Source organism: Aotus nancymaae, unplaced genomic scaffold (assembly GCF_030222135.1).
Source record: "Aotus nancymaae isolate 86718 unplaced genomic scaffold, 86718_ANA_hifiasm-v0.15.2.pri h1tg000016l, whole genome shotgun sequence".
NCBI classification, from domain to species: Eukaryota; Metazoa; Chordata; class Mammalia; order Primates; family Aotidae; genus Aotus; species Aotus nancymaae.
The window spans coordinates 12,640,070-12,663,022 of record NW_026988428.1 but is presented as its reverse complement, the minus strand read 5'-3'; the positions used below and the strand labels follow the sequence as shown (position 1 = coordinate 12,663,022).

The following is a 22,953-nucleotide window of genomic DNA, read 5'->3' as shown; positions in this document are numbered from 1 at the left end:
TTTCATTTTATTTTCAGTTTGTCCATTGCTACTGTAAAGAGACACAATCCATTATTGTATATTATTATTGCACCCTGCAAAGTTGCTAAACCTATTTTTAATAATTTTTAGATTTGCAGAAGTTTTAATTAAAAGATCATGCTGTATCCAAATAGAGACAATGTTGCATCCTTCTTTCCAATCCGGAAGCCTTTTTACTGATTACATTGCAACAATTCCCTGTCTTGACTATAAATGATAATGATGAGCATCCTTGTCTTTTTCCCGATCTTAGGGGTAAGCTTTCAGTATTTCAGCAAGTATGATGTCAGCTGTGGATTTTAAGTTTTTTTCTGTTTCTAGTTTGTGGAATATTTTGTGTAATGTATGTGTGTCAACTTTTATCAACTGCTTTTTATTCATCTGTTAAGATGATCGTGTGTCTTTTACTCTTTATTATATTATCATGGTTTATTATTATTATTATTTTTATTATGGAAATTTATTTTGGGAAGTTAAATCAACCTTGTTTCTGGATTAATCTCACTTGGTTATGGAATATAATCCCATTTTAAAGCTGTCAGATTTAGTGTAATTGAATTTTGTTGAGTATTTTTCAGTGACTGTATTCATAGAAAAAGCTGGGTCTGTAGTTTTCTTGTAATGTCTACGAACATCTCATAGACATGAGTTGGAAAGCATTCCTTCATCTTTTGCATTTTTGAAAGAATTTGTGACAAATTGGTACTAATTCTTCTTTAAATTTTTGTTATAATTCAATATTGAAGCCATCCGAGCCCGATTTTAATTGTGGCAATGTTTTTAAATACTTAATCAATCTCTTTATTCCTATAGAGGTATTCAAATGTTTTCTTTTTTTCTAGAGTCAGTGTTGGTAGTTTGTGTCTTCTAGAAAGGTTTCTATTTTATCTAAGTTAGTATTTAGATAAATACTAACTAGTTAGTATTTATCTAAGTTTCTATTTTATCTAATTTGTTGAAATATAGTTGTCCACAGTATTGCCTTTTAATTCTTTTTATTTTCATAGTATTAGGAGTGATGTCTCATCTTTCATTCCTGATTTTAGTCATTTCAGCCTATCTCTTCTTTTCTTGGTCAGTCAAGTTAAAGATTTTTAATTTTCCTGATTTTATCAAAGAACCAACTTTTGCTTTCCCTGACTTTCTCTATTGGTTTTCTTTATTTATATTCTCTAGTTCATTAATTTCTGCTTTAGTTTTTATTATATGCTTCATTCTATTTGCTTTGGGTTTAATTTGCTCTTCTTTTCCAGTGTCTTAAGGTATAAGGCTAGGTTATCGATTTGAGATTTTTTTTAAATATATAGGAATTTACAACTTATAAATATTCTCCTAAGCACTGCTTTACTTACCTGCCATGAGTTTTGGTATGCTTTGTTTTACTTTTATTAAACACAAAGTATTGACTAATTGCCCTTGTAATTTTCTTGTGATCTCTTGGTTATTTACATGTGTATTATTTAATTTCCACATATTGATGATTTTCGCAATTTTTTTCTCTCTACGTTTGAAACCATTATATTCAGAAAACATACACTGCACAATTTCCATCATTTTAAATTTATCTGGGTTTGTCTTATCACCTAGACTGTGATCTATACTGGAAAATATTTCTTGTGCACTAGAGAAAAACGTCTATTTCACAACTGTTAAATGGAATGTTTTGCTGAAGTATCTTAGGTCTAGTTCCTTTACAGTTGTCCAAATCTTTTATTTTCTTGTTTACAATTGTTTGCATGGTATATATTTTCTATTCTTTTAGTTTCAGCTAATAGTTTCTGTTGAATTTAAAAGAGTGTTTTCTGTAGACACCATGTGGTTTTATCTTTATTTTTATTCTCACAATCTCTGCCTTTTGATTACATTTTTTAATCCATTCACAATTAATGTTATTGATATAGTTGGATTCAGGTACACGATTTTACTTTGTTTTCTATATGTCTAATGTCTTTGTTGTTCTGCTGTTTCTCTTTCTTTTACACTGATGAATATTTTCTAGTATAATATTTAATTCCTTTAATCATTCCTCATTTTTCATAGTATTTTTTTATTTGCTCTATGGCTTACTAAATATTTCTGAACATCAAAATCTATTTCACATTTATACTAATTTAATTCCAGTGATATATAAGAGGTTTCTCCTATATAGGTCTATTCCCTCTTCCTCCTTTCTGTGCTATTATTGTTACATACGTCACATTTCTATGCATGACAAACCCAATAACACATTGTTATATTTATTACTTAAGATAATTGTATGTCTTTAAGGAGATAAGAGAGGGAAAAAAGATCAAGTATGTTTTTATAGTTTGTTCTATAAACAGAGACTAATCATATTTTTATTTATAATTTCTAATTCTCTTCATCTGTTCCTATGGATTTGTGTTACTATCTGGTGCCATTTCTTTGCCATCATACAGTTTTGCTTCCATCTGCCTCCTTTGTGTGGCTATTGTCGAATATAGTACATTTCTAAATATTACTGGCTTAAAAAATATAATTTTATATATTGTTTTACAAAATTTTAAAACAGATTATAGAAGGAAGAGAAATATGTCCTTATGATGGTTTTATAGTTACACAACTACCTTGATCAGCATACATTGTTTCTTCATGTGGATTTGAAATACTGACTCAGGTCACTTGCTTTCCACCTGAAAATTTTCCTTTAGTATTTAAGGTATGCATACTGGCAACAACAAATTCTCTGTTTTTGTTTTCTGGAAATGTTTTCATTTTGCCTTTAATTTTGAAATACAGCATTTAAAACTGGTTTTCTGGACAAAGATTCTTGGTTGACCCTGTTTTTTCTTTCAGCCTACAGTGAAAACTGCCTATATTGTTTCTGACGATAAGGTAGCTGTTAATCATACTGTGGTTCTATTATATGTAACAAAACATTTTTATCTTGTTGTTTTCCAGAATTTGCCTTTATCACCGGTATTTATCATTTTTAACATGATGTGTCTGGATGCAGATATATTTGTGTATATCCAACTTAGAGTTTGTTGAGCTTCTTGTATATGCACATTAACTTTTAACCAAATTTGAGGAATTTCAGCCATTAGTTTTTCCTTCCTTACATTTTGGTAAAATGCCTCATATTTCTCTTAGGCTCTGTTCATCTTTCTTTCATTTTCTCTTGGTTTTTCGGATTGCATAATTTCTGTTGATTTATATTCAAATTTACTGGTTCTTTCTCTTGCAGTTCTCAAATCTACCCTTGAGCCCTTATACTATATTTTTCCATTTCAGTTATTGTGTGCTCAACTCCAAAATTTCAGTTCGTTAGGGTTTTTTCATAGTTTTTACCCATTGATAGTCTCTACTTGTTAAAATGTTCAATGAGCATTGTCTGCTCATGAACGCTTTTCAAAGAAGACATATACACAGGCAACAAGCATATGAAAACATGCTCAACATCACTAATCATTAGAGAAATGCAACGCAAAGCCACAATGAGATACTATCTCACACTAATCAGAATGGCTATTATTAAAAACCAAAAAATAACAGATGCTGGCAAGGCTGCAGAAAAAAGGCAATGTTTATACACTACTGGTCAGAATGTAAATCAGTTCAGCCATTGTGGAGAGCAGTTTGGCAATTTCTCGAAGAACTTAAAACAGAAATACAATTTGACCCAGCAATTCCATTATTGGGTATATACAGTCTACTGTGAAGACACATGCATGCGTATGTTCATCAAAGCGCTATTCACAATAGCAAAGACACAGAGTCAACCCAAAGGCCCATCGATGGTAGGCCGGATAAAGAAAATGAGGCATATATCCACTATGAAATACTACACAACCATAAAAAAGAACGAGATCATGTCCTTGGCAGCAACACGAATGGAGCTGGAGGCCATTTTCCTAAGGGAACTGACACAGGAATCGAAAACCAACATTGCACCTTCTCACTTACAAGTAGGAGCTAAACATTGAGTACACATGGACACAAAGAAGGGAAGAACGGCCACTGGAGCCTACTCAAGTGCGGAAGATGAGAGGAGGGTAAAGATTGAAAACTACCTATCAAGTACTATGCTTATGACCTAGGTGACAAAATAATACATACATCAAACCCCAGGACATGCAGTTTATCTTTAGAACAAACCTGTATAAACCAACCTGTACCCCTGAAGCCAAAATAAAAGTTGAAAAAAAATCGATGCACAGTTGAACATCACATTCCTCTCACAGGAGGCATTCTATGGCCTTCTGTGTTTCTATAAGTGAATTATACATTTCTGGTTTTTTGCATGTATCATAATCTTTTACTGAAAACTCAACATTTGTGACAATATATTGTAGTAACTCTGAATATTGATCTCCCGCCTTAACCTGAAGCTTGTTGCTGTTTGCTTTTTAATTTTTGAGTGACTTTGTTGAAATACTTGAGTAAAATCTATTTTCTCCCACAATATGCAGCCTCTGTTGTCATTCCTCAGAGGATGTAGCCTTGGCATGTCCATGGTAAACAGGGATAACAAGGGCTTTAGCAGGATTCATTTTGCCCCTTTCCCTATTTTCTCCGCTAAGTTGTCCACCTCTACTGGTATCACACTGAGATATTAGCTTCCATACATTGCTGGCTTAATGCTCTGTTGTGTCATCAGTGTATAGGGCATAAATTGCTCCACAGTTTAACCTGAGCAAATTCTGACTCCTTCGGAGAGCTAAGCTTGGAGGCCAATCTTCCAAGTTTGTTCCGATCCCAAAAGAGCTATTTTTAATTGTCTCTTTACCAGGTTGTCTTTGGTAAACTTCTAGCTGGTTTGCAGTTTAGTTTGCTCCTCTCTCAGAGAGACTAGCCTCCTCTTAATTACTTATCTCGAATCACCACTGTTTTCAGAGCATCCATAATTTTAAACTTCCCCACACTATGTTCTATTTCAAATAAATTTGGGTTTTTTTTGGAGCGCTTCAGAGTTTTCTACTCTCTACCTGCACAAAATCTCAGTGCTAATGCTAAGAGCAGGGATAGTCACTAAATTCTTTTGGAGTGACACCCCTGTTTTACAATTGGGGCATGAAGCAGAGGTGCTAATTTCTGGTCTTTATGACTTGTGCCTCCTGGCATGGGACCTCCACCCATGCTCCATCTGAGGCAAAGGTAATTGGGGTCCAATGATTCCTAGTCTGCTGCATGTGAGATAGAACTTTTGCTTTATGCATGGGGCTGGTGAAAACAAGATTCAAATCTCTTGGAACTTTTGCTTTATCAAGGGGCTTAATGAAAACAAGATTCAGGCCTGAAAAATAGAGCTCTAGCAACATGGAGTTGGGAACTGGGGAGGATAAGAAACGTTAGCAGCTTTCTTCCCCCCCAGACACATACTATAGTTCTTGACTAGAATCTAGACATAGAAAGAGCTCTATGTTCTTGGCTCCATCCATTCAGAGTAGAGCTTCTGTCACACTAAACTGAGAGGTGGTGAAAGGAGAGGGTCGTGGTTCCAATACAACAGACTTACCATTTCTACTGGCTTTAATTAAGATTATCATTCTTGTATTTTTACAGTAGATGATAAGTATCAAATAATTATAAGATGTCATTAGATAAATTCATAATAAGAATGAGAAAACTTTTACCTTTAACGTCAGTATTGAAACAATGTTGAAAATTACACCCTTTGCAACTATTTAAACTTATCATTTGAAAGTTTAATGAAAAACGTCTTAGTGGATATTTCATCACAAATAAAGACCATTGTTCATCACACCTTTCTATTACATGTGTTTAAATACACATCAGAGGGAGAAAGAGATACGATGGGAAAGAGCACATTTAGTTAACAGAAACTAAAAACCAATTAGAAATATGGAACAAATAATTCAAGTAACCAAGTAATGCAGTAAAACTTCAGACACTGGTAAGTTTACCTCTCTGCAATGATTGAAACAAAAATGTGCTGAATTTGACAGATATTATTATATCTTTGTTAATTAGAGTAAATTTCCTATGAGATCACAAATACCAATGGTCTTGCATTTTAAGAAACTACTATAATGCACTTTCCATGAATTTATACATAGATAATTTTTGTCACCTTGATTTTTCTACCCAAAGCATAGCTTCATGTCACTAAAATCAACTTTGATGTGATCACATGCATTTCACATAACTCTTTTGAAAACTATATTTTTAAAAAATATTGTATAGTAATTATTATTTTTGCTTGTTCTTTAACATATATTTTTTGCTCTCATTTTAGGTCAAGTATATCAGGGTATTTTTTAGGGAATCACCTTTTTCCCATTTTCAATCTACTTAATGTGAGTAACGATGACCCCCGGGACCCAAAGATTAGCTAATCCCCTAGCTTGAACAACTATTAAGGATGAGCATATTTTCCACATCGTTAGATGAGATTCAATACTCAGGCTTTAGCTGAATGAGAAAGACTTATTTCTTCTGATGTTAATTGAGAATGATGATGCTAATGAAAAGACTGATTACTCACTCTTTGCCAAGAATTCTAAACTATTGAGTATTTATCTGTTAAACGTCTAAAATCCAGTGACAGATACTATTACTATCTCTACCATACAGATGAAGAAATTGGCCCACAGAGATATTAAGTTGTCCATGTTTATAGTGGCAAACATGTGGTAGGTTGATGTTTCAAGCTAATCTGAGCTAGAGCTACTATTCTTAATCTAAGCCTATTCTGCTCCAAAATCTAGGTCTGGAGTTTCTGGAGTAACTGCAGTATATAGAGAAGGACAACTGGCTAAGAGCCAAGAGTTGGTGAAGGAAATATGGATCCAGCCAGGTCTGGGGTCAGCTCTGTCCCTAATCTCTTCAATTATATTAGCCAAGAATTCCAGTTTTCCCATGAATAAAATTGAGTTGGGTTTCTCTCCTTAAAACCAGTAATGTACTGGAGTGGGCTCAGATAAGCATGTGAGAACTGAGAAATTTTCAGGAATTTTGCAAGTGTACTGATGTCACATTTATAGCTTGAAATTGGCTATAGAGAAACTATTTGCTTTACGCTAATTGTCAAATGTGAAAAACCAGAGCGATTTTGTTTTGGATTTTTTCCAGTTGGTTTTTCTGGGGGAGGGGAGCGAGGTGGGGGAAAAGAGCCAGTTGTTAAAACATTTAGCACTACTCCATCGTTTATGACCAAGACAGTCTCTACAAGAACTTACAATAGACTATCATATCACATCAGATCATGCCAGGGCATTTCATTCATGAACATCTACTTTACACGCTTTCTCAATTTTCAAAACAAATTCTGTTTTTTGAAAACAGATGTCATCAACATTATCATCATAATGCAGTATTTCCTACTCCTATAAATACTTCCATAGCTAGAACACACATGCAATACAAAACAAGTAGGTTAAAAGAAACTTTTGTATAAACAAATTATTTATAACCAAACAAGTTGTTTTTATTTAGATTCACTAGGAATTGGGCACTGTCCTTCTCTTGTCCTTCAAAGAGTACAAGAAATGCTAACTTTTGTAAAATTCACAGAGCGGAGGTTCTTCACAAAGCATTTTTCTTCCCCTTTCACTAGTTCTTTAAGGGCACCCGCATGGAATTGTTTGCTTAGGGCATTAGGGCAAATCTATACAATGCTTGCGTAGATTTTACAATAGCTAATTGATCTTTGTAGTATTTTTGCAAAAAAAAAATATTTTAATCTAAACGTAATTAGGAGGAAACAAATGAACAAATCACCTTAGAAGATATCCTACAAAACAACTGGCTTGAACTCTTAAAGTTTATATGACATGGGGCATGTGCAGTGGTTCATGCCTGTAATCCTAGCACTTTAGGAGGCCAAGGTGAGAGAATTGCTTGATCCCAGGAGTTTGAGACCAGCCTAGATAACATGGTGAGATCCCATCTCTACCAAAAATTACAAAATTAGTTGGTCATTGTGGCATGAGCCTGTGGTCCCAGTTACTCAGGAGGCTGAGGCGAGAGGGTCACCTGGGCCCAGGATGTCAAGGATGCAGTAAGCTGTGTTCACACCACTGCACTCCAGCCTGGGCAACAGAGCAAGATTCTGTCTCTAAAAAGACACATGTATATGACAAGGATGGAAAAAAAATCCTGGGAAATTTTTAAAGAGATATAAGATTTTTAAAAAGAGATTAAATAGAGACATGACAACCAATTGCAATGAATGATGCTTAATTGGAAATTGGATGAGAAAAAAAAACCAACAATTTTACGGCTGTCGTACCCAACGTTTGGTCCCAAGAACCTACGAGCTTATTATAAATTCAGAACCTCAGCCTCCAACCCAGATATACCGAATTAGACTACAATTTAAACAAGATTGTCAGGTGATTTCGGTGCATACTACATTTTGTGGAAGCATTGCTATTACAAGCATTATCAGACAAGTAGAAAATTTTGATACAGATTGAATATTAGACATTGTTGATTCTATCAATTCTATCAACATTGATAGAATTCTCTATATATGATAGTCATGTGTGATTACATCGGAGAATGCCCTTGAACTTAGAAGGTACATGCTGAAGTATTTAGCAATGAAGTGTGAGAATATTGGCAACTAACTCCCAAATGGTTCCAAAAAACAAAAATAAAGAAATACGTGTTTGTACATTTTATGCAGATATATAAATACAATCAAGGAAAAAGAGAAAGTAAACGTGACAAAATGTTAATTGGTGAATATAGGTGAAGAACGCATGGCTGTTCACTGAACTATTCTTGTAAATTAAAGAATAGTAAACTATCTTGTAAGTTAAAAAATGTCTCAGAAAGTTGGGGAGGAAACAAAAGTATAATGAAGCATCAGTTTCACTGGTGGTCTAAGTGGTGACTGAGAACTGTTCTGGTTTTTGGTGGTTGTTGTTTTAAGCTCACCAGTTAATTCTAATGTGGAGCCAGAATCGAGAGCATGGGGCTGAGACAAACATCAGATGGGGTACCTGGGCTTCTGAGCTTCATGTAATATAAGGGAACATGTTTCAGAAAAGAGGGAAATATATATTGAGAAAGAGAAAAGAAACCTTATTTAATGGAAGTACACATAACTCAGAAGTGCTATAATATCTCACTCTATACTGTAAATTAAAAGGGAAAGGGAGTCTTCTACTAAATATGAAGAACTTTAATAGCATTGAAAAGAAGTCTACGGGGTAGGATGAGATAGAATTAGGCCCTCAGAGGGCAGAAGCCAGATCAGGAGGTCTGATGCATGGTCATTCAAATGACAAAAAGCACTGGAGTACACTTTAAATGTCATGTCTAATTTTTTTGTGAGACGCTTTTAGAGTCAGACAGAACTATGTTTTAAGTCAGAAACTGCCACTTATGAGAAGTTTTATATTGCCTAAGATATTTGGCCTCTACACCTCATTTTCTTTATCTGTAAAGCCAGGAGACTATACCTATTTGGCCAGTTTTTATGATGATTAAATAAAATTAGGCATGAAAAGTGCTCAGTATAGCACTGCCATATGGAGCACGCTTAACAGATTATTCTAGCCCTAACACTGGGTATGTGATTTTCTGATTTCTTATAACTCCACTTCATTTTTTAAAAGCCATAATGAAACTGCAAGTTTACACGGTCCTATAAAGCAAGTTGTGGAGGTCTTAAACATGACTAACAAATGTTAAGCCTGAAGAACGAATATTTGAGTTCCTGCTTTTATTTTTTTGTAGGTTTGGATACTCTGGTCCTTGGATGAGAATGGATGCAGTATGTAGTCAGGATAAAGAATCTCCCAACCAACACAAATTATCCCAGGGGCTACCATTCGGTGTGCTGTGGCATTTCCTTAAGCCCTCTCTTTCTTCCCCAGAGAGGAAAGAACTAAGTTGAAGAACTTTTACCCTTATAACCATTATAAATTGTCTTCTTCTTTTCTGAAATATACACACACGCAAATTAGCCTGTGTGTACTGACTCAAATATTCAAGAAAAATATTTATTAAACTATTTAAAAACAATTTATTAGCAAGTGGCTTTTCAAGACTTCACATAAAAGGCAGGTCATAAATACATAGGCTACACATTCTAAAGAAAGCTGACCAAAGTTTCGTTTAAAGTGGCCAAATCAGTTGTCAAAGGCATCACTGGACACTGACTGAGAATAAATAATTATCAAGTGATTCCATTCAATTGTGCACTACAGAATAAAATGGCAACTAGCCAAGAAAAGATGAGCAATTTCCATGTTCAAGCTAGCTACTGTGTTTGGAACAAAATTTTCTTCAGCAAATTTAAGAACAAATAAAAAACAGTTTGTCTAAGAGAGTACACTAACCTCTAATGTATACCATAGGAGAAAGAAGAAGTGCCTACCAGGCTTGCAAAGAAAACATCAATTGTACTCAGAAAATGTCTAGGGAATTCTTATGGTAAATAATAACAAAATTATGTTTTCTTAGCATTCTCAATTGGTTTAGCAGCTGTTGGCTTTTAAACTTAGAGATAATAACCAGAGGGATTATGTTGTCTTTTAAAATTCCATGGTTTAGAAACATGTAAAGAAAATATCTTGGATGTCCTGTCAGCCTGTACCAGCCAATTTGTCTATGGTAGATATAGCAAAGCCTTAATGTCTTGTGTTAAGACACAGTTTAATGTATTTGCTTTGTAGCACAGCAAAAAATTCATCTAACATATTACATACTTGCTGCAATTACTGTTTGTTGCCCAGGAGAGAACTGTATAAAAACCTTTTCTGGTAACAACGTAAAAATAGGCAAAGAGGAACACAGCAAAACAGTCAAATTAAATTACTAGTAGACATGATAACTACTAAACTCCAAGTAATTAAATGTGCATATATATCTTGACATTTTTATTTATCTTCATGTTTTCTAAAATATTCCTTGCACTTAAAAACTTATTCATTTTCAGAATTGCATAATACATTAAAACCACTTATAAATAGTTACCTGGATATATCTTCTCACTTTTTGAATATATTTTTGAAGAAGGAATTCGTTTTGGCCAGGCTGAACCATTATATGATGTTGATATATATTTGTCTGAGGGAAAAAAATCCAGGATTAAATATTTTAGAACTTTAAAATCATATTCCAAGGGTGTTTCAAAGTTATAAACATCTCGGGGTGAAGCTATTCTCTAAGGAATTTATTTTACCATTTCAAAGCTAAGGCATCAGGGATACAAGTGAGTTTATTAAGACAATTTAAGTTATAAGTGAACATGGTTACAGATTATTAATTGGCTGTTCAGTGCTTCAAATAAAGATAAGATACAGGAGAGGATGATATCTAAATGTAATAAAAATTTTCACTGCATGGCTTAATCATAGTTTTACATAAGTTCTGCTAGTGTCTGTTAGAGCTTTTATTTAAAAACTGTGAAACTCTGAGGTACAGGCCAAGTCCTGTGTCCTTCCATGAAGTGACTTCCATGGTTGCACTAAGTAGCATGATGAAGTAGTGAACTCACTATCCCAGACAGCCAAAGCATTTATATCCTGACCTGGTCCTTCAATACTTATTTTTCTCTGACATAGCTACATTTCTAATACTATCTAACAATGTTATATTTGTGTTTTCAAATATTACTATGCAGCTGTATTCTCAAACATGATCCACAATACCAATAATTTGCTTTTCTCTTGTGTTGACATTTGCGCTAATGGTGCAAAAGAAATACAGAGTATAAACTCTGGCACCTTCATACAAATCTAGACATTGACAACTGTTCTAGTACTCATTGTATTCTTCACAGCCATCCACTTGCAGTTAAACAATAATAACAATAAATTAAATAATAATAATAAATAAAATTAAAATCCAGTTTCACCTAAGAATATCCTGATTTACATATACACATTCCTATATCATTCTAAAGAAAAGAGAAAAATAACTCAAATAATGCAAATGTCTATTTAAATTGTATAAGAAACACCTACTATGTACCCATAAACAACATGTTTATATACACCTACTACGTACCCACAAACACAAAATGTTTATGGGTACGTAGTAAGTGTATATAAACATTTTGTGTGGGTACATAGTAGGTGTATAAAAACATTTTGTTTGTGGGTACATAGTAGGTGTATATATTTCTTAAATTATAAAAGAAACTAAGAAAGATATAGTCTTATGCTTCCAAAAGCACAAAATATTCAGAACTCCACTAATCAGACCATGAACAAGGAAAAATACAAACATGAAATCATACAGAATTGAGCAGCAGTTTGTTAAGTTGAAAGAAATGAAACTCAACTTCAAAAGAGCAAAATCCATCTGAGAAACAGGAAGAAAAAGAGATTTGGTTCTCTTCTCCCTGGTAGCCTTGTACTTCCAGACATATACTATGACTCTGCCTATTACATGATGAAATGACTTAGAAGCAATCTATACATGGTGAGAGGGATGAGAGGTTGTCAAAAATATGGCAGTTAATCCCCAAACTAACCCTTTCAGAAAATAATCATGAAGGCCTACAGAAATGTCAAGGCACTACTCTGACGGTGATAACTGAACAATGTAGTTAATGGAACAAGAAAATGTCAGCCATTTAAAAACAATCCTCCAGAGTGGCATGAAGCTGTCCAGGGGGAATAAAGTGCAGTGCTCTGATAAAAGAAGAAGAAAAACACTCTAGGGAGGTGCAATGTGAAGTCATTGCACTCACAACGTGAGTTTTCTTCCACATCCCTTAAATCACGTGCAGGAGTGCACGTGGAAGAAATCTTCTCACTAGTTTCTATGGTGGTGATGGCCAGGAAAAAGAAGAGGGGAGTAGGTAGCAGTGAAGATTAGCCAAGCCATCAGAAAATTCCATGGGAATGCCAACCACAGACAAAAGTAAACCACATCAAGAAAGGACCTCTCACCTGGACTGACGTTGGGTTTGGGTGCCTTGTTAACATGGACTTCATTGTAGGACCCCTGTGTGGGCCTGCTGCGGGGAGGTGCATTCAACGAGACACTCCTGACGGCATCTCTTTCAACGTGAACATAAGATGCGTTCTCAGTATTTCGATTTTTATTATTGCGATGGTAACTCATTTTATTTTGGGGACCTGGGGTCTGTACTGCTGTAACGAAAGGCAGGAGGGTGTGAGGAATAAAACACAGGCTGGTTTCACACCCATAAATAACATATTGCACTGTAAGTGCTTGATGGCATAATGGAAGCCAAAATAATGAAGTTTAGAGTTGAGTTGACACCTAAAGTAACATCTATGTCACATGACACTAATTTGTTTTTCAGGTAGAAGATATTTGATATTTACTCTCTTTTAAAATTACAATTTAGAAATATCAAATGTATGGACACTTTACCTCTCTGCATTCCAGAGCCAGGAAAGTTCTTTGGTTCGTCATAAATCCATTTTGTTTTTTTCACACCTTTAAAATGAGGGTTCCTCGGCTGGACATCGTTCACTTAGAAAAGATACAAATTTTACAGTTTTTTTAAGAGATGCTTTTATCTTTGAAATTACTGTGGGTGATAATTACATATCTGTGCATTCACATGTCAAGCAAGAGTAAAAAATAAATGTACTACCCTAATACTTTACTTTTTAGAAAAAAAGGTGATTTATTTTTAAGTGCCAAAAAAATCTATCTTGGAAGTAGATTGATGAGATAACCTTCAATAAGTAGCTTTCCTCAAAGAAAAATACTTTTCTCCAAACGAATGTGTGGATTCTTTTAAAGGAACATAAAATTGCATTCAAAATATAATTATAAATATCATTATAATGCTATTATTAAGTAGTTTTAGAATCATTATTTTCAACATGAAACTTTTTGTACTTTTTAGCCAAAACTACTACTTCTTAAGAAGTTGGATTAACATGAAATACTTTCAGTGAATTTTACCTTATTCTTTTAAGGACTTAAGTTGGGTATACAGAGAGTTTGGTCAAGACTAAGTAATCAGAATTTGTAAGTTCTAAGAATATTAAAATTTCACTTTTTATTTGCATATTTTCACATCCAAAATTTTATATATATTCTCAGTTTTTCAGGAATTTCTATGGTACATATCTCCAGAGAATTTTTAAACAATTTTGTAGAGGGGGCATTCTGTCACTTCACTGTGCGGGGCTTCTGAAAAATCACAAGTGACCACTGCACAGAGAAACTGATCACCAAATGTGCAGTGTAGATTATACTAGTTTTCTACAGTAGACTAATACATCTTTCTGTGCTCTCTCAGTTTAAGCTTTAAGCCCTCAATAAAGATCTGATTCACTGTCCCTTCCTCAAACATCATGGCCCTGCCCTACTCCCAAGCTGCCAGTCCAATGATTTGGAATCCATATTTTTAAGAAGAGCTACTAAACTGGGCTTCTTGGAGGCAAATCACAATTATTCCTATCAGTGTCAGGCTGCGATCCAAGAATATTTTAGGGGTTCAATACATAAAATAAGGAACAAAAGAAAGAAGGGAAGGGATCAGGAAGATTCACAAGTCTTCACTGTATCAAGAGAAGTAGTTCATTGAGCTGAATGTCAAGGAGAAGCCAAACTAATAAAAAATAATCCAAAATGTCATAAAAAGCTGTCAATGCATTATTCCACTATGGGTGAAATTTAAAATGTTATGCTAGTGAATCTTCCAAAAAGGTAGTATATTATTAATTTTAAGACCCAAATTTAAACTAGTGGGAAAGCATATAATGCACTAGGACCTACATCACAGTTCATTGTCAGTTAGTAGAGTATATCGTGTCTTTAATTCTTAGTTCTGAATAATTTTGAAACCTTTTTTTCCCTTCTTTTTAAAAATTCTGTTTTAAATAACCAATACAAATCCATGGCAAGACAAATATATCTAAGGCCAAAAAGTGATAGAGCTAATGTCTTACTTGAAGAGGGATCCTCTCTGCACTTCATACTGATATTCTCAGTAGCATTTAATACATGCGTTGTAAGTACTTGTCGGGTAGTTAGGGAATGCTTTAGATGAGGACTGTCCTTGTTATCTTTTAAAGGAAATTAAGAACATAAAACGTCAATATTAGTTTTAAAAAAACTTTCAGTTGGTATTTCACTATTCAAACATTACATGATGGGAACAGTTCTTTAAAATGATATATATGTTTATTAATTGTGAGGAAAGCATCATTAACATTCCCTAGTTGCCACATGGATTTCCAAATGTCATCAGTAACAAAACAAAACTCTGAAACTATAGCCATTATTTTCAATATGTAAATTTAAAAATGTGGCAATATTTTTAATATCTCCATATAAAACTTTTAAAAGGTTTTAAATTTTTATGTTGAATGGTCCCATTTAAGTTGGGGTTCTGAACATATTTTAAATGTAACAACTTTAACTTGTCATATGCTTTGAAGCAGAACTAACTTCTTGTTACATGCTTTGGAGCAGAACTCCTTGGTAGGGCTTTCCACAATGATGAAAATGTTCTAAATGTTCCTAAAAAGGAAAAACAAAAAAGAAGTTCTCCTGAAATAGGCATAAAACTAAAACTCCCTTTAGGTCATTACCTGACTCCCACATTTTTCATGCACACAATGGAACCCTAGGAATTAAGCAAAACAGCATCTGGGAGGTTAGAAACTGGTCAGAGATTTCAGCATCTACATACAGCTCGGGAGGTAAAATTTGGCACAGAAGCCTCACCAGAGTAGAGATATCTTGGTGAACACCCCATGTCTCAGTTGATAACCCAGTAAAGCAATGCTGTAGGGGTGAGGGTCATATCCTAGGAATGAGGACTATACCCTCAAAGAAATGAAAAATAATGTATCATCCCTAGTAAAGCCCAAAACCAGTCCTTCACAGAATTAAGGTGGCCAGCTGATAGTCTAGCTGCCTGCCAGAAGAAAAGTTTCTTTCTTAAAAAACAACATCATTCATACACCATGTAATTTTTATCTATAATGTTCAGTAGCAAATAAAATATCAGAAGGGCATAGTAAGACAGAACAAATGAGCAAAAACCTGAGGAAAATGAGAGATATCCCAGTGTTATCAAACAAGAAGTTGGAAAAAATAACAGAAACATTATCAAAATAGAGAACTGATAGAGAATTTAAGTAGAAAATCAATAAAAAGGTCAAACAAATTTAGAATTTAAAATATGGATTGAAGAGCAGAGAGGAAGAGAATTAGTGAACAGGACAGTAGGTTGGCAGAAAGTATCCAGATTTACCTAGAGAAATCAATAAGAAAAAAAAAAACATTTAAGATGGACTAGAGACTTAAAAACGCACCAGACAAAAGAGAAAGTCAAAATGGCCAATGAGTTTATGAAAAGCTGCTCAACATTATGAGTCATCAGGGAAATACAAATTAAAACTACAAAGATGTGCCACTAGCCCCCCACCAGAAAGGCTAAAGTTAAAGGACTGAAAATTCTCATTGTGGGTTAGGATACAGAGCAAGCTTATCTCAAAGAAAAGGAGTGCTTATGGCCTTTAGAAGACATGTGCAAGAAGGAATGTTAACAATAGTCCCACACTGGAAATATTGTTCATCATAATCCCAGTATTCGATACTCATGGTGCTTTCGTGTGTTGTTTTTTGTTTGTTTATTTGTTTACAAACGTATAAAGAGTGGTGAAAAGTTTGAGTTGTTAGACCCACACATTTCTAGCTGAGGTCTAACAATGGCAATGCTCAGCATTCTCATTTCAGTTCATACAGAGATGACCAGAGAACGGCTGGAGACAGGAGTGGGCAGCACAGCACCGTGCAAGAAGCTCTGACTCTGGGGAGAGGTGGAAGGGATCTGAATCCAAGTTCTGAGGCTTGTCGGTGGGGGAACCTCAGGAGAGTCACTTAACACTTCTAAACTTTGTTTTCTCTTTTGTAAAATAAAGAAAACAGAATATAGCAGGATGAGTAATTTCTACGATTTAAGATTATAATCTCTGTGAGATGTATGTATATGTGTGTGTGTACGTATTTCCCCAAGGAGCAATGATTCAGTGTCTGCTAATTCAGTGTTCATGTCAGCTTTATAGAACGTAGCTACCAGGAATAACAACAGTCAATCGTGTGTGGGCTTGTGTGTGTATCAACTGTGTGTATATGTATAGACTATATACAGAGAAGAAATGCCCATGTTTTCATATATACATACATATATATAGCATACATCTTATATATAGATATGTGTGTATATATGTGGCATATATCTATCTGTCTGTAGATATTTACAGCAATATAAAAAGGCTACTGCTACAATCAACAGCATGGATCAGTCTCATAAAAAGAGCATTAAGTAAAAGAATCCAAACTAAAAGAGTTCAAACTGCATATTTCCAGTTATATAAATGCCAAAAAATGCAAAATTAGCCTATAGTAAGAGTGAGCAGAGTAGTGGTTACCATTGGGAGAAGACTACTGACTTGGAGGGAAGGAGCCATTTGGAGTACCATAAATGTGGTTATATTGATACACACACACGTAAAATTTTAACAAGCTATTCACTCCAGATCTGTGAACTTTCTTAAAGTGTATAACACATTAAAATAACATTAAGATAAGACAATACCTCAAGTATTTCTCTTGAAATTGAACACTAACTCATTAATTATAATTTCAATTTTTGATCACCTTCATTTCAAAGATGTCTTATGAATACAGGGGTCTGAATATGTTTAGATATATCTATCATATACATATACCCAGAAGATTCTTTTATCTAGTGACACAGAGAACAGTATGATGCCTGGAAAATCAATAAGCCTAACTATGCCAGAATCTAGAATGCCAGATGATGGAATTCTTGTAACATCCTTTTGGTATGGTTGTTCAACCAGTTTATGATAGTAATTTATAACGATATTACAGTAATAAACTGGTTGAACAACCACACCAAAAGGATGGTAGATAGACTAATGACTGTATAATGACATTCTCACATTTTCTAACACCCAACAAAGTAGGGAATATATTACTAATGTCACAATGTGAAGGAAAGTTTACTTTTATATGAAGTCATTAGTTTATCAATGGTTGAAAATAACTTTTGATTAACCAGAAGGCAATTGGATTTAATAATATTTCAACAAAATGTCCAATTAGAATTGCTCAGGTTAAGTGGATCCCACTTATACAGGTTATATAGACAGTGGGAACTCCGATGGGAGAAACTAGCAGTGTTTCTAATTTGCAGCTAAACTGATTACTTCAAGGCAACTAAACGATGCCAGCTAGACTAAAATGCTGCAGATATAAGAAGAAAGAATCAAATTACTTTAGCACCAGAAGAAAAAAGAAAAAAAGCATACACAGAAGAAAATGGCTGACACCAGGACAGCAGAAAGTATCACCAATATGCCTAAGATATACTGGTACTTACTGACACCTGCTCTCAACTCCCTTCCTGATCTTCATGCACATTGTTCCCACCAGCCACACCTTTCAATCTCCCCACAAACTCTCTATATATTTTTTAAACGAATGCCTGGAATTTTCAGTCAAAGGATTGATTTTCCAACATGTTTATGCTAAAAAGCAGTTCCAAAATATTTATGCTATAATACACAGTTAGAATGTGATGTGTTGGCACACATGATATATATTTGAACACAGCTGCTTTAAAGCAGACTTACTCAAATGACTTATTAAGTGCCTCTTTCATTTACAGCTCTGTTATAGTATATTACAGCACATACATGACACCTAAATTCATTACAGTCTGGAGTTGAGCGTACACACACACACACACACACACACACAGACACAGGCACTCACACACATCAGGTTTCTCATTAAAATATGGAAAATGGAATGTCTTACACACTGAACACAAATTCGCGCAAGGTATTTGGTAGACATTTTAGTCTCTGAAAGCATCTGATTTTGTAACGTACCTCCAACTCCCTGTGTTAAACATGACATGGTCAAAAAAAGAAAAATTAGTTGTAAAAGATAAAATTCAGACATTTGTTATGTGGTGATAGATTCAGTCAATCAGTAATAAATTAACTCACCTCCATTTTCAGAAGCAGCAATGTCAGTCCCTGGTTTCCTATGCAATGATGCTTTTATTTCACCTTGTCTTTCATATTGGCTAAATTTTGTCGGAACTGTAAGACTATCTCCTAGAAATAAGAAGAAGAAAAAGTCACTCCAGAAATTATTAGATGCTTAAATAAGAAATTTATGGTAGAATTCATGATGAAAGTAAAAAAGTTTTCAAGTTAATGCGAGTGTTGTTTGATCAGTGATCTAATAAACAATAAATTAATAAATATATGAGTTTTAAATTCTGTAATTGTCAACAAAGAAGTAAACGAGTATATTCTCCTATTTGGATTATTAATTCAATGGCAATTTAAAAATTTATGCTATCTAACACTATTGTATGTATTTAGTCAACACTAAACATATGGATATGTTTCTCATATACTGAATTTTGTAATATTGCTTTTGATTTTATCTGTTCACCAGGAACAATCAGATAAAATGTATTAACACTACAAAATGCTAATTGCACTGATAATTAAATAACACTTTCGGCTTTCCTCATGCACTTCTAGATAATTTTCTTCTAAAATAAACAAAAGCAGAATAAAAGAGACATGACAACCTAATGCAATGTGTGATTATGGATTGAATCCTAGACCAGGGGAAAAAATTAATTTTACTATAAAGAACATTAATGGTATAATTGGTAAAATTTATGGGAAAAGAAGGTTGTAAATGATAGTTATCATTGGTAATTTTCTGATTTTTATATTTATACTACAGTTATGTAAAAGCAAAGCGATATCATTTCTATAACTTATTCTCTTAATGAGCTCCGAAAATTATAATTGTATATTTAGAGAGAGTGAAAATTGAAATATGGTAAAATGCTAACATTTGAAGGAAATCTAGGTGAAGGCTATATAGGAATTAACTGAAGCTATTTAAAAATAAAAGCCTTGAAAGCATAATACAAAGCAAAACTACATACAATAGTCTTCATAATATGCCATCTTTTTTTTTTTTTTTTTTTTTTTTTGAGACAGAGTTTCGCTCTTGTTACCCAGGCTGGAGTGCAATGGCGCGATTTCGGTTCACCGCAACCTCCGCCTCCTGGGTTCAGGCAATTCTCCTGCCTCAGCCTCCTGAGTAGCTGGGATTACAGGCACGCGCCACTATGCCCAGCTAATTTTTTGTATTTTTAGTAGAGACGGAGTTTCACCATGTTGACCAGGATGGTCTTGATCTCTTGACCTCGTGGTCCACCCCCCTGGCCTCCCAAAGTGCTGGGATTACAGGCTTGAGCCACTGCGCCCGGCCAATATGCCATCTTTAATGTTCATTGTTAACTTATTTTTTTCTTTTGTTTTTATTTCCTTTTGTTTTTTCTCCTCTGAGTAGTGCAGCCTTGCAATCTGTCCTTCCCTATATGACTCCCAAGTCTTGCAGACTCTTCTCCATCTGATGGTGTGTTGCTGCCACCTACCGCCACACGTTTGAATAGTTCGCTACAAACAGACTTGCACAGCATCTTGTGGATGTTCATCCACAATAAATCAGATTCTCCAAAAGTAAGCGCCATAAAACACAGAGCCTTTGATTTGTCCTCCAGCACAGACCCTGAAATAGTCTTGTCCACAGAAGACTCTCATTCAATGACCAAATAATCTTTGTCCTGCCGCTAGCGTCATTCTGTGATCTCTTCTTCTTGGGCTAGGCTTACTTTTCTATTCAGAAAAAAAAATCTAGACCTCTTTCACAGGGGTGATTTATCTCAAAGACAAATAAAATGGTAAAAGCAAATTATTTACAGGATTACCCCATGGAGTGTGTAGTGTCATTGTGTGTTATGAAGTCTATTCATTCTGTCATTTCTCTAGGATAACATAATCCCATTAATAGCAGCTTTGGGTCATCCAATACAAACACTTTTTTCTAGCTCTCAATTACAATGTATTATTTATCACTTTATTCTTCTGTACATCATACTAAATAATTCAGTCTATCACACCAAGTATCTCTTATATATTACTATGAATGCTGCCTTTTCATTTCTTACCTTTTTGCAATTCACTGCCACTTTCCAACGTCTTTTCTGACTCTTTCTCTGATATACGGGCCACACTTTTCGAGGATGAAATACCTGGAGGAGTATGAAATCCATAGTCTTCTCCTAATCGAACATAAGAAAAGTAATAGTTAGTATATTGATCACATCAAGTATTATAAAATACAAAAAATGTTTGATTTCTTACCAGATTTACGACAAATCTCCTCAATTGCTCTTATTTCTTCAATTTCTTCAGGAGTCCTTGTCCATAAACTAGAAGCATCTATAGGATACATTTTTCTAGTTAAATTTTCCCAAAGCCAAATAATGTGAAAATTTATAAACTAGAAAGAAAAACCCCAAATACTGTTTTCATGGATAGATTATGTTTTTATATGTTTAAAGTCAATAATTTTACATACTAGTAATAGTTTCAAGTTGCTACATTTTAAGTATTAAAGAGAGTTAGTCAAGAGAAAAGAAAGGACTATGTAATATGTACTTTGAAATGAGATGCTGAATGTATAGACTCAATGTTGAGATGGTGTATGTTTATTTGGAGGTTGATGTAGGCATGAGAGACATGGAGCTGCAGCACACAGAAACAGTAATAAGTAGCTCTGTGTATTCCTAAGCACAGAAACTATGGTGGCCTGTGGCCCACAGAAGGACACATTCCAGCACAAAGACAGAGTGAGAGTTTATTTTTCTTCATGTTTATCTTGTATATGCACACTTTCTGGCACCACTGTTTTGGGTTGATATGGGAGGCAAAGGATGGACTAAACTGCAAAAACCTGGGTTCTAAACCTGTTCATACTCTTGTGAGGATGACCTAGAATAATGCAGATGACAGTGCTTTATAGATTATTAACTATTACATAGACCTCTGTAACTCAAGGATTAAATGTGAAGCTAATGTATTATTAATACATACTTATATAAATAGAAACATGTGCATCAATGTGTTTTAGAAACAATTTATATAAAAAATGGAACTTATTAGTATCTCTCTATATACTAATATATACACCTGTATATATTTAAGCATCAGATATGTCTCCCAACCATCACACAACAAAAAATTTCCAATCCAAATGATCATAAATATGTTAGACATAGAACAAATTAGAACATAACGAATTAAATTTGTTTAATACAATTCACGTAATGTTCTCAGCAAAATCTGCCTTATATATTTCATCATAAACCTCTATAGTTAAACATATATGTAGAAAATGTTGCGAGGTTTGTGAATGCGCATTATAAACCTGAGAAAAGGTCTACTAACCATTTTGTTCTTCTATTTCCTCTTCTTCCTCAAAATTGGTTTTTATAACTAAAGGACCATGGATGGGTCGTGATATATTGTCCTGAGGTGTCAAAGGTTTCTGATTCTGGGTCTGGAGTGGAATTCCTTCCAGACTTTCTTTCTGTAGTGTCATATCTGCAGAGAAAATGCAACATTTTAGTCCATTAAAGATAAATGTGATGATAAGTATATTCGATAATCAATCACTGCCCTCCTAATTAACTATATATTATTTTACAACATGTATAATAATAATGCAATAATAGATTGTGTTTCTATGCATTAGCAATGAACAAACTGAAAATGAAATGAAAAATAATCCCACTTACAATAGCATCAAAGAGAAAAAATATTTAGGAATTAATTTTAAGATGTGCAAAATTTACATTCTGAAAATATTGCTGAAAGAAGAAAAAATGTTGTTGAAGGAAGTTACAGAAGTGTTGAAATGGAAAAATATCCTTGTGTATGGATTGATTTGTTGTTGGTATGGCAATATTTTCCAAATTAATCTATGGGTTCAATACAACCCTTATCAAAATCCCAACAGACTTCTTTGCAAAAATTGACAAGCTGATTCTAAAATTTATATGGACATTACTACAAAACTAAAGTAATCAAGACTATCCGAACTAGCATAAAAACAAAAATAGATCTACGTATC

At 34.1% G+C, this 22,953-nt stretch overlaps 1 protein-coding gene across 1 annotated transcript in view; it reads right to left on the bottom strand.

Annotated features, from left to right (window-relative positions):
* Window positions 1-22,953, bottom strand: part of LOC135275256 (uncharacterized) — a 95,078-nt gene that overhangs the window by 47,151 nt on the left and 24,974 nt on the right. The window contains 9 exon segments of the mRNA XM_064376700.1: window positions 10,936-11,028; window positions 12,861-13,064; window positions 13,312-13,413; window positions 14,847-15,058; window positions 15,107-15,115; window positions 18,947-19,061; window positions 20,987-21,100; window positions 21,183-21,260; window positions 22,269-22,424. Of these exon segments, the coding sequence (XP_064232770.1) occupies window positions 10,936-11,028; window positions 12,861-13,064; window positions 13,312-13,413; window positions 14,847-15,058; window positions 15,107-15,115; window positions 18,947-19,061; window positions 20,987-21,100; window positions 21,183-21,260; window positions 22,269-22,424 (1,083 nt within the window).